We start from the raw sequence: 12,965 nt of genomic DNA on the forward strand, positions 1-12,965 counted from the left end.
TCCCAGAGATCATGACTGGAACCAAAATCAAGAGTCGGCTGCTTACCCAACTGAACCACCCAGGTGCCCCAATACCCAAATAACTTTTAACACGATAGCCCCCAAAAGCAACAAATCTACCCATTGATTTTGCTGGTCTTTTCTTCTACATAAAGCAAATGGTGATGATTCCTTTACCTATTTGAGTAGACTGCACAATAGAGTAATTACTGAAACGAGATACTGTAATTTTTTCTTCCTAATAAAGTCCTTAAAAGAAACTGCATTGGGGTGCCTGGGTGGCTCAGTGGGTTAAGCCTCTGCCTTTGGCTCAGGTCATGATCTCAAGGTCCTATGATCAGGCCTGCATCGGGCTCTCTGCTCAGCAGGGAGCCTGCTTCCCCCTCTCTCTCTGCCTGCCTCTCTGCCTACTTGTGATCTCTCTCTCTCTGTGTTAAATAAATAAAATCTTAAAAAAAAAAAAAAAGAAAGAAAGAAACTGTGTTTTTTAAGCATGCCACCTTTACTGAGCAAAGTTGAAAACTATACCAGAGAAGGCTCTCCTAATTGCTGGTGCAAATTGGGTCAGATTCCATTAATAGAGAAGAGAGACAGAGACAGATGTTGAAAGTGGGAAAGAGCAGAGTGCTACACTCATGACACTTGTGTTAATTAAAAATAAAATGCCTGATTGTTCACTGGAAGTTGGAGTCCTGTAAAGATTTGAAGGAATGGCAGGGAGGGTTTAAAGGAATGAAATCTGAAAAAGGGTTTCATTTGTAACTTCTTGGCCCTGTAGGAATAGTTTTCTTTCTTTTATCAGGTCTTCCCTCTCTGCTATTCAGATGATCCTCAAGCTGTATTGAACATCTTTAATTATCATTACAATCTGGGACCTGATTTAAATTTAAATACCTGTATTTCACATTGTTCTCTATTAAATAATATTTCTTTGGGGAATTTTTTTTCCCCCATAAACACAAATGTCTCAAAATTTAAAGGCGCCTGGGTGGCTCAGTGGGTTAAAGCCTCTGCTTCGGCTCAGGTCATGATCCCAGGGTCCTGGGATCGAGCCCCATGTGGAGCTCTCTGCTCAGCGGGGAGCCTGCTTCGTCCCATTTCTGCCTACTTGTAATCTCTGTCAAATAAATAAATAATATCTTTTGGGGAAAAAAAAATTTTAAACACGTTTCCGGATGATTAATTCAGCCTGGAGGGAATGGCTACCCCGATTACAGAGTTGTATTGTCACCATTTTCACAAGTAATGGCAAACAGCATTGTCTGATGAATCCATAAATGCCATATTGAATTTTTGCATAAAAATAGGGTTTCTAGGTTGCCTGCAGAATTGCGGCGCTGGGGGTAGGTAAAGAGAGGGAGGGAGAGCTACATGTTCCTTCAACAGTCTCACTGTTACCTTGTTCCAGCCATGAGTTTTCTTTGCAAATCCATATTTTTTCTTCCCATAAAATAAAATACCACACCCTTTTGTAGTCTTCGGTCAAAGAAAAAGGCTCAGGTATTTTTGGATCATTATAAATTTTGACTCAAGAAAATTCGAACTAATGAGATTTTTATTATAACCTAGGCTCCCTTTTCCAAAACTGAGCCCAGTGTATGGCACAGAATAGAATTGGACTTCCACCCCCAGAACCTTGAGACCGGTGCAGTGAGAAGACCTTAGAGGAGACAAGGCAGGCGGGGAGGGAGGTCTTGTCAAAGCAGTGAGCATTCGCAGGGACTTCCCTTCTAGCTTTGGTTGTCTTTGTACCTCTGTTGGCTGGCCCCTGGAAGCTGAGTGATAAGAGGAGGGTCTGGAAGGCTCTGTGGGGCCTGCCGTCCACCCAACAAGGCTGAGGCAGTGTAGTGTCCTTTGACGAGCGGCAGCAAGTGGGGAAAGTCTAGATTAAGAAGGGTTCTGTGCTTCGACTGGATGTTCTTTTTAGCCCCAATTTACGCCTCGGCTGAATTTGGTATAAATTGAGCACCCCCATACTGGGTAGCGGCTTGTAGCGATGACTTTACAGTCATTATTCCTCGTAAGGTGACCTACGGACGTGTGGCGCCTGTCTCCCACAGGGCATTTTTCTTCTCGACTTCACAAACTGTTTCAGTAGTTACTGCGACACCCAGGACATTGCTTTCCTTGCCTTTTAGGGTGCACGTTCTTTGTTGTTCAGATCAGCTGTCATTCAGCAACGTGCCTTGTTTCTCTCTCAACACTCTCTTTTGCTCGCTTCAGAAAACGTGCAGTCAGACCTCCTTCACAAGTACCAGAGTAAAGATGACATTCTCATCCTGACCGTGCGGCTGGCTGTGATTGTTGCTGTCATCCTCACGGTGCCCGTGTTGTTCTTCACGGTGAGTAACAGACCGCGGGGCCCTGTAAGAAAAGCCGAGGTCTCGCCCGCCGCTCCCTGTTTGGAGCCTGCCCCACAGACAGCCTGCGGGAGGGAACTTCCCAGGGTCGCTGGAATGTTACCAAGGAGGCACCTCAAGACTTTGGGGTCAGTGAGATAGGGCAGGCTCTGCTGGGATGAACCTTAATTCTCATGAGTCTGTTCCTTCTTCAAAATGTAGACAGAGTGTTTGGATCTTGCTCGCGCGTGATGAGAGCACAGAAACGGACGGGAAGAGCACACACTTAGTCAGATAAAGACGGAAATTATCCCCCACCAGAGCTAACTACCTATTTGTAAATAAACATACTTTCCTTAAGCCAAGCCCCTACCTGTAATCCTGCACAAGGACTTACAAAACATTTCCCAGATTCCTGTGCACCGGGACATGTGTTTCTGCTGAGGACGCGACGGTTGGTGTGCCAGGGGCCCTCACAGAGTCTTTGTCTTCTTTTCCTGTAGGTTCGTTCGTCTTTATTTGAACTGGCTAAGAAAACGAAGTTTAATTTGTGCCGTCATATCGTGGTTACCTTCATACTCTTGGTTATTATCAACTTGTTGGTGATCTTCATACCCTCCATGAAGGATATTTTTGGGGTCGTAGGTATGGCTTTATGAACCTTATACTTCTCATTCTCCGATAGCTGTTCAGAAAGCTAAAATTCCGCTGTAAGGACTTAATTTTTTTTTTCTTATTTTACAGGAGTCACATCTGCTAATATGCTTATTTTCATTCTTCCTTCATCTCTTTATTTAAAAATCACAAGCCAGGATGGAGATAAAGGAACTCAAAGAATTTGGGTATGTCTCAGGCCAGCCTCTCTTTTTCTGATTAGTTTTTCATTTAAATTTACCAAACAAATAGTCCATCTCCCCCACCTAATCCTACTTTTAGCAGCCTCAAAAGGGGAGCAGCAGGCCTGATGTTCTCCCCTTTGGGAGATTGAAAATACCGTATCCGACTCTGATCTCTTCTCTGAAGATGTCTTACTCTTATTGTGCCTTAACTTGGGCTCTGAGCTAGGGCAGGACCAGCTGGGAAACTAGACGTCTGTCATCCTTTGTCTCTGTGGGGCGATGCCTTGTCTTTAGCAAGCTAGGAAAGGGAGAGCAACTTGAAGACTTGATGCAGCCCACTACTTCTGTACATTCCCGGTCCCGTAACTCCTTCCGACAGCCCAGGGCACGTGGGATCCCTTCCTGAGAATGGCGGCGTTTGCTTAAAGAGACCTCTTCTAATTTGGCAGAAATACTTTGGAACAACAGACCTGGATTCAGAAACTACCTTTCTATGCGGGGATTCTTGTTCCCAGGTCTGGTGAAGTTCAAAGGCATCTTGAAGGTGCCGCACTTGGAGACAGTGAGGGAAGCAGGGGTGAAGGGGCGGCTGCCTGAGCACCTCCTAGAGCACCATTTTGTTTGGCCTCAGAGAAGGCTTCTCAGCTGCCCTTCCAGATAGTGTCAGTGCTCCAGTGCACACATGACCCGAATCAGCAGACCCGGGTGAGAGATGCAGGCAGGAAGAGTCATCCTTGTGCTTATAGGAGAAGCAGCACTGATCTGGTACAGCATCTGCCTCCCCAGCAGGATTCTCCCTGAAACCATAAGCTCCAGGTCCTTCTAAACCATACCAGGAGGGGCTTCATAAGCACAGAGAGAGAGCGGTCACTCTGGCATAGCAGTAAAATACAACGCACATTAAATCTGAAAGTGCCAGAGGCCTGTGGCCCATGAGTTCTGTGGGCCTCCCCAGCCCTGCTCTCACCTTAGAACTGGTGGTAGGATCTAGCAGAAAGCATTAGACAAAGGCTCCTGTCCATGTGGGTCCCCCAGGGAGTTAAGCCAGACCTCCGGTGAAAAGCCTGTGGACAACCTCACCATTTGCCTCTCCTTCCCTTAGCTCTATTCTCCAGGTTCAAGTTCAGCCCCCTTGGCTCTAAGTTCCTTCATGCTTCTCCCTGCAAAGCTCTGGTTGGATACTTTCAAGGCCAAGCAATTTCTAATCTCATGCTCTCCCTGTCTGGTTTTAGTAACCTGTCCCCCTTTTGGCCTTCCTCAACCCTTACAATAACTTAGTTCTGGACGCCCATTTTCTATTTCACTTGATCAAATTGTCTTTGTTATATTTCTTTCCCCCCACTTTTTCAAATAGAAATGTTTGCCTGCCAGTGGTAACTTCAGTGGGTTGGTAAAAAGTAACAAAATGGCCTGCATATTTTCAAAGTCCTTTCTCTCTCTCTTTTTTAGTTGTAATCTTAGTTTGAAAGAAACTATAGGATACTCAGGGAGTAGAATGGATTTGTTCTGAGGTGACGATGAAGTCAAACAAAAGGATATGGGAGATGGCCCTGCATAGCTAGTTTTTGTTTGCCCCTCCTTGGAGAATCAGAGCCGTACAATCTTGGAATGATTCTCAGAGTTTGCCAATGGTTGTAACAGACTCCAGATACAAGGGGACACAGAAAGAGAAGGAAAAGCATTTCTGTTTGTTTCCCAGGTGTATGTGGGAGATGTTGGCTTCCTTGAAAATAACACATGCTTTTATGTTGCTCCAGGCTGCCCTTTTCTTGGTCCTGGGGGTGTTGTTCTCCCTGGTCAGCATTCCCTTGGTCATCTACGACTGGGCCTGCTCATCAAGTAGTGACGAAGGCCACTGAGACCAGCTGAGGACAGGAAACATTCCAGCCCGTGGCTCGGTCACGTCACCACACATCAGCAATCTATCATTACTTCTTTTGCAAGTTTACAGAAGCAAAACAGGAATTCACAGGATACTTAAAATGGAATAACACTTCGGTAGCAAAACAGAAACCTGTTTCTATAATAGTTCCTGTCCCTCTAAGAGTTGGGATCAGTTTAAGGATTGTGGATTTTTTTTAAGTTTCATGCAATTGTATTTCTCAGTACCCTTCACAATCAGTTATTTTTCACTCTCTTATTATTATTATTTTTTTTTTTTGTGGTTTCACAGCCCTTTAGAACTTCGGAAACATAATCATCGATCATGTTTATTTATTATGCGTCCAGGTTCTGAAATCATTTTCTTGCTGGTGTTCCACTCACACCATCAGTATCTTTTTAGAAGAGAAAAGAATCTTGAATTGTATATAGTTATTTTCCTTTACAGAAAAAAAAAACGGTTTCATAAATATTTTGCCTACTTTGGTTACCATAGCACACAGGGGATCATCATAAGAGAGTGACAGGGTGTGTGCCATTGCTGGGTCAGAACATGCCCAAGATTTGAGGGGAGCCCTGATCTCCTGGCAGCCAGGCTCTGGCGGTCCAGTGGCCTCACTAGTACCACACCCTGCATCCTGGGGAGACCTTCTCCGATGAGTGTTCTTAGCTGGAAAGGGGGTGAGAATGATTTCTTACCTTGGTAAACATCCCAAACGACACATTTGGGTTATCTAGCAAATGAAGTTTTGTTTCCCTCTTGGCCAGTCATGTCAAAGTTACTCTAATCTGAGTCACCTTCCACGGAGGGAGACCCGCACCACCTTGGTAATAAACTGAGAACCACGAGTATTGCAAAAAGAGCATCCAAAATGCCTAAGCAAATATTCCTCTGATGCAAAGAGCCTTCAACCCTACACCTGGATTGTTGAAGGGAGAAAAAGACACTTTCTTAAATTATAAACCCAGCAGCTTTTACTCATGTCCACCAGCTTTTTGCACAGGGAATAATGTGTATCCAACCAAGGGTGATCTAGGATAAGTAATTCCTGTTTTATATTGGGTACTTTAGGGGGTCTTTAAAAGACTTGTTTTATATCTATAAATTTAGGTTATTACAAATACAAGATTTTTGTACCTTAAATAAGCCTCATTCCTATTTCTTCTCCATCAATAATCCACTCGGAGTCTTGAAAAAAGAAAGATAGAAAGCAAGCAAGCGAGCGAGCCCTTAGAGATAGCCTTTGAGAAGAACTTGTGACAGAATCAGTGTACCTTCCTTCCCTCAGACAGGGGCTTTGGTGCCTGTGTTGTGTCCTCTTCTCATCCCTAACCAAGGGGTGGGCCATTACCGCCCACCCGGCATGACCCACACAGGAGGACAGAGCTGCCTCACACCCCTCCTCCAACTCCACTATCTCCTAAAGGGGGTGGAAGGAAATTACACAGAGTCTACAAGAGAAGAGAGTTGGGGGTAAGACATAGCTTGGAAAGTTGTGGGACCGCAAGGAAACTCAGAATTACATCCTCCTGAAGCTGGACCATCACCTGTGATTGGATTGTCTCTATCACACAGCAAGAAATGTTGGTGCTCTCTGAGCTGGTCTTCTGAAACAGGACTTGTGTTTTATTTATATTCTGGTTGAATTTCTCAAACACATAAGTTCACCAAGCACAGATTTCTTATCCAGAGATAAGTAGACTCTAACCACAGACTCTTGGGAGGAATTCCAAGCACTTAGCTCTGAGTTCTGTTCCTCCCTCACTAAAATCCCTAAAGGCCTTTACTCACCATTCACTGGGAGTAACAAGGAGCTGCCCCTCCCTCTTTCAGACTAATGTTCCATAGAAAAGGCAGGCATCTAAGCACCTTGTTGTGATCCTCTTGGGGGAGAGGGAAAAGCTATTTCCTGCATTTCTTGGTAGGATCATTCATAGCATTTAATGTAATGGCTCCAGAATTACATCCACCTTAGGTCAGAGTTTTGGTAATTAGATATGAATACCTACCCATACGTGAATACTAACCTAGTAAAATCCACAGCCACCTCTGTCCTTTTCAGCAATGTCTTCCATATTGGATGAACAGGGAGATAAATTAAGCAAAACAAGTCAGGTGGCCCCTCAGAGGCTTGTCTAGGGCACCGAGTAATGAAATAGCCAGGTAGTAGACGGACCCTCCATTAAAAAAATATATATACTTAGTTGAGCTTGCAAGCAATATTATGCTACTTTCTATTTTCCTCATTAGTTTATAACAATTCATTTGACACAAAGTCAACTTAGAAAATTACCATTAACTTTTGGGATGGGTAGTGGTATTTTTGGATCTCTGGATTTTATGTGTCAGTACAGGGAATTTTTATTATTATTTAAAATATTTATTTAGAGGAGGCACGTTGTTGTTGATGTCTGTGATACTGCAGATTTTTAAACATCTTTGTTTGTTTATCTAAGTTTATTTTTGACAGGATATAATAGACCCTATTGTAATTTGTCAAATACCACGGATTAATTACATCATTTGTGTGGGATTAGCTGTAAAGTGTACTGCAATAATTCTTCTTGTTCAGAATAGTGAACTGGTAGCCAAAAATACATGTATCACAGATGTTAGGTAGAATTTAAACAGCAGTCAAGTGCTATAGAAGTTTTTCTGCTAAATTAGTAGACTAAAGAATATTATACCTTAGCCATTGGGAGCAGCACGTTTTCCTTTGGTAGATAGAACCTTAACACTAGTGAACAGTGCCAGTTTCATATTTTGGATTGAGAACTGTTCTCTAGTTATTATAACACAATATGCCGTAAATCCCTAATTTACCTAATGTTATTTACTGGGAGTGGAGTAGGAAAGGATGCACAGGAAAGAAATCTAGTCTCGTTAGACACAGGCTGTCCCCAATTTATAAGCAGACCATGTTGCAAAACCCTGTTAGGTGGTTGGTTGCAAGCTGGAATGTATTTTCCTCTAAAACCAGGTTATACATGGTGTTTAGGCCCCCAGAGCAGCTAGGAAAGATGGTTAGACCCATCATTCAGCAGAATAGGATAATATAACATGATGGCTAAAAAGCCTTAACAGCCAAAAATAATATTATTTTGAAGGAGTCTTTGTTCGGAGTTGCCAAGAGTATGTCACTCCCGTTAGTGGAATCTGGACTGCCCACGCCAGCCGCTGGACGGTGCGGGTAGGGTCACCACCGGTGAGCGGAGATCAGCAGGGCCTGAAGCAGAGTCTCCAGCAAAGGAGGGGGAAAAGAAGTCCAGGGCCACCGGAGCACCTGGTGGGAGGACGAGGGGAAGGAGGTTGAGGAGCTGCTTGTGAGCCCTCCAGGGACATTCCTCAGCTGGTAGCTTTTCTTTTGCCTGGAGGTCTCGGGCTTGGCCTGACTTTTCTGTTCAGAGGACCTGCTGCTCCTATAGTTTGTCTCTTCCCCTGCCTGTTAGAGAACAGGATGTTGCTGCACAGCCTCTCTCGTGCGCCGGTCCCTGGAGCCAGCCCGCACACAGCACTTTCAATGGGTTTCGTGCTAGTGAACCATGGTTTAACTGTCTAGTAATCAGGTCGGTGGAAGAAGGTTCCCCCCGACTTTCCTTCTTTCTATTTGCAGACCCTGTTGAGAAAGGCACCCTGGGGGCAGGAGGTGGGGGGGGGGATAGTCAAGGGGCTGGAGGTGGTCAAGGGACTGGGATAAGATTCCTGTGTTTGAGAGACACACCAGAAATGGCCCCACAGCTGACTTCCTTCCGGAGTTGGATTCAAGCCTCTAAGCCCGTGGTCCTCACAGTGGGGTCCCCAGACTGGCGGCAGCAGCATCACCCTGGGATTTGTTGGAATGCAGGGCTTGGGGTCCCAGCCCAGAACTAAGGAAAAAAGAAACTCTCGGGGCGGAAACCCTCAGCAGTCTGGGTTTGAACAAGCCCTCCGCCTGATCTCGATGCGCGATTAGTGTGAGAACCGCTCCCAGTCCGTTCGTCCGTCATTTCTTTTCTCCCCATCAGCCCTACCTCAGAGTATGGTTCCTCGGAAATGCTGGTGCCGGTGCTCAGTCGTCAAGGAAGGCCGCCTGCCCTCCGGTCTGTCAGCCTGGGCTGAGGGGCACTCAGATGACATTGTGTGAGGCTGTGAAGAAATGGAAGTCAAGTGTTTGTGTTTTTGCAGAGAAGGAAAAGAAAATACCCTTTGTAAAGGCAGCCTTAGATGAAATACTGAATTCGTGTCAGGAGTGAGCTCTCCACAGCGTTCGGGTGTGTCGTGTGATGGGCCACCTGTCCTCTTCAGGTGGATTCTCTAGAAAGGTCTGTACTGCATAAGCACCTACAAACTGCTCGGAAAAGGATGGAGAGCTCGGCTCCATTTCAGTAAATCACAGTGCTGGAAGGCACATGCATCAGGGTGGGGAAGAGGTTGAGGACATGATCAGATATTTGATCTGAGGGCTCAGAGCAAAAGCCACGCGTTTCTCTCAGTTTATCCAGGTAAATGGCTTGAGGCTTAGAAAGGGCAGAAGTTTGAAGAACAGAATTCCTCCATTTCACTTCACTGTCAACTTGTAGCCACTCTCAAAACAGAGAAGATACAGACTGTGCCATTTAGCAGTGCTAATACATGGTTTTCCTGAGCAATGGCAAAGCTGGGGCTCCTTTAGCAACAGAACATACTTCCTCCAAAATGTACACAGGGAATTTATGATGACATAGGGCTTTCAGGTACAAATTGGGAATAGGGTGGCTAACAACTGAAAAATATCACTAAATCAAAAAGGGAGAGTTCTTGAAAATTGTAACATTCACAAGGCTCGGTCATTTTCCTTTAGGGTTTTCTCAGAGGAAGGGCTGCAAATTGGGCCCATCTGTCTACAGGCTTGAATTTGTGTTTTTAAAAGGAAGAATCTATGCAGCTGAGGTTTATTGTAGGAAATACTTCATTTGTATGTAAATATGTTGTAAATAAATAGGAGGCTGTATATTTTTGCAGTTGTGGATCCACACTGAAATAGAAGTCTGCATATCAAGAATCTAGAATTTGCATATCAAGAATAAATGTTGTCATAGATATTAGTGGTTTTGTTTGGGAATTAGAAAAAATTTACCTTCTCGCCCAGGTAACATCGTTCTCTCCGTGTAAACTTGGAATCTAAAAATCTTACTTAATTGTTTAGAAAGCAAAATGTCGGAGAAATAGTTGCATTGATTTCTTATACTGGTATTATGCTCCATTATTTAAGAGATAATCCTCTGAGCTACAAATAAGGAATATTTAGACCCAAATTATTGTCATATAGAAATAGATATACCCCAAATGACAAACTGTTTCTTCATAATGCTCTTATGCTGTTAACACTGATACCACTACACAGTATTTATGAAAACAGAAGTGGGGGAGAATTTCTTTCTTTTCAAAATTAAGATGAATTGCTGCATTTCCCAAATGTTGGGATCTTTTGGGGGGGGGGATACCGAACATTAACTATGAGCACAAATTTGAAGGACAAAAGAAGACCATTATTTTATCAAGCTTTTGAAAGTCTTGCATGTTTGCCTTCCATTTTCAGTGTTGACACCAACATAAACCATCTTAAGTCATTTTTTCCCAAAACACTTGAATCTTGACCATTGGTACATAATCCAGTCTCCGGAGTCTTTGTTGTATTTTAGACTTCATATAGGTCCAGTATGTGTAACACACCGCTTTTATTCATGTAAAAACTTGTAAATGACTTTCAGATGAGTGATAGAAGTGAGTCACAAGTCACAAAACTTTGCTATTCATGGTTAATCAAATAGTTTATTTTCCCCCCAGGATATGGTGTAAATAAAGAAACATAAGAAATTCTGTTCTATAATTGCTCTGTTAACATAGTTTTTAAACATTAAAAATGTGAGCTAAAAGTATTTTTGAATTTTGCCTTTCTTCTTTTGGGATGTCATACTAAAATGGTGGGGGGAGCGTTTGATCTTTGGAGACAGATTTGCACACATTTGTCAGTGTCCTAGAACATTACTTGTTCATGAAAGCTTATATTTATGTACCCACACTTGAAAAAAAATTCTTCTGATAGAAATCTAGGGGCGCCTGCGTGGCTCAGTGGGTTAAGCCACTGCCTTCAGCACAGGTCATGCTCTCAGGGTCCTGGGATGGAGTTCCGAGTTGGGCTCCCTGCTCTGCAGAGAGCCCGCTTTTCCCTCTCCCTCTCCCTCTGCCTGCTGCTGTGCCTACTTGTACTCTCTGTCAAATAAATAATTTAAAAACTTAAAAAAAAATCTATCTGATCTGAAACATACTACCTATCCTATTTCTCCATTCTCTGTAATCAGAGGAGGTTAAACATAATATTTTCTTTTTAAATTCAGGTTAATCTTTATGGAGATCAATTTCTGTATTATGTTGTAACAGGGATTCTACTCATATTGTAGTCTCCCAATAACACAGAAAATTCTATCAGCACTTCCAGTTCTCTGGAACTTTTAAGGGGAAAGCTTCTACGGCTTGACCTTTTCTCTGTCCATCTCTGGCTCCTCCCCCATGATCTTAGGAAAGTTTTCTCAGAACAGCAAGATGGTCAGAGTCTGATATCCAGATTCCTTTTGAAGATGAGTTTAGTGCAAAAACAACCTAGGCCTTCATGATATTACTGAGTATAAGGCCCTTCCTGACTCTCCCTGAGATGCCATGATGATAGCCCATTCTGCAGAGCACAGGTGCACATGTGGATCTTAAGGTAGAAATTTGGGGCACAGGAATCCAAGTTGTGTACTCCAATCTAGCTTCATTGACCAAAACCCCAGAGGCAAAGGGTGTAAGTAATTATTATTTTCAAACTCAAGCAGCTGTTAAAATGCAAACATCCAAAAGGTCATTGAGCATCGGAGTGGGTTTTGTTCTAAGTCAAAAGCTTCAAGCCTCTGGTGGTTTTGACAGTTCTGACTTCTTCCCCTATCACTCTATGAATGCCTCTGCCAATATTGTTCTATTCTCCATGTTACATATAATTGTCCAGGTGAGGGTTATTCTCTGACACCCCTATGGAATAAACGATGGGCTTACTAACTTCGCAACTCAGAAGACATGTTTTCTTACCTTCTAGACTCATAATTGTATTCTGCCTGATTAAGATAGTCTGGGAGGGGTCGATGAGGCGCAAATAATTGGACCAATCTTTTGTAAACCAGTGCTTTATCTTTAGTTAGTTTAAATTTTAGACTAATCTAAATTGGCAGGACAATCTGATCTTCCTTCATGGGCTCAGTGCAACATCAAAATAACCTGTCAGATTATTAAAATGTATTATAAAGCTGTAGCACCTACAACAGATTTTTACTGATATGGAAATAAATAAATAGATCATAAGAGAGAACACATAAATTGCCCAAATAACACCAGAATGGGGGCCTTCAAATTAATAGGGAAAGCAAGGGCTATTCAATAAATTAAGAAAAAAGGACTCGTTTTTTGAAGAAAATAAATCTGGGTCCCTGGTTCACCTCTTATATCTAAAGAGAGCTCAAATACACAACACGTGTATAAATACATTTTTTCACAAGTGTAAATCCATGACTCTCCTAAAGCTATTTTATGTCGAAAATTTTATTTAGCTCATTATTAATGAAGGAACATATAAGATGTTTAAGAAAATGGTTCAAAGGATAATTTAAAGAACAGACATATACATAAGCAATCAGGAGAGCTAAAATGAATTTGCTAATAGACATAAAATTGGCCTTATCCAAAGAGGGGAAATCAGTTGATCTCTACCAGCAGAATTCTTTTACTTCTCTGGGCAGCAACTATTTCTACATCGGTTTTCCATAATTTACAGGACTCAAAGCCCACAATGCCCCCTGCAAAAGGCAAAATGTGTATAGAATAAGATCATTCAGAAGAGATATCTGGTATCCATCA

At 42.9% G+C, this 12,965-nt stretch overlaps 1 protein-coding gene across 1 annotated transcript in view; it reads left to right on the forward strand.

Moving 5' to 3' along the window:
- The window catches only part of SLC38A1 (solute carrier family 38 member 1), a 65,083-nt gene extending 57,401 nt beyond the window's left edge, over positions 1-7,682 (forward strand). The window contains exons 14-17 of the mRNA XM_059185569.1: positions 2,224-2,342; positions 2,843-2,984; positions 3,084-3,181; positions 4,936-7,682. Of these exons, the coding sequence (XP_059041552.1) occupies positions 2,224-2,342; positions 2,843-2,984; positions 3,084-3,181; positions 4,936-5,037 (461 nt within the window). The 3' untranslated portion in view covers positions 5,038-7,682. The remainder of the gene's footprint in view (positions 1-2,223; positions 2,343-2,842; positions 2,985-3,083; positions 3,182-4,935) is intronic.
- Positions 7,683-12,965: the final 5,283 nt, after the last annotated feature.

This window comes from Mustela lutreola, chromosome 8 (assembly GCF_030435805.1).
Source record: "Mustela lutreola isolate mMusLut2 chromosome 8, mMusLut2.pri, whole genome shotgun sequence".
Taxonomy (NCBI): domain Eukaryota; kingdom Metazoa; phylum Chordata; class Mammalia; order Carnivora; family Mustelidae; genus Mustela; species Mustela lutreola.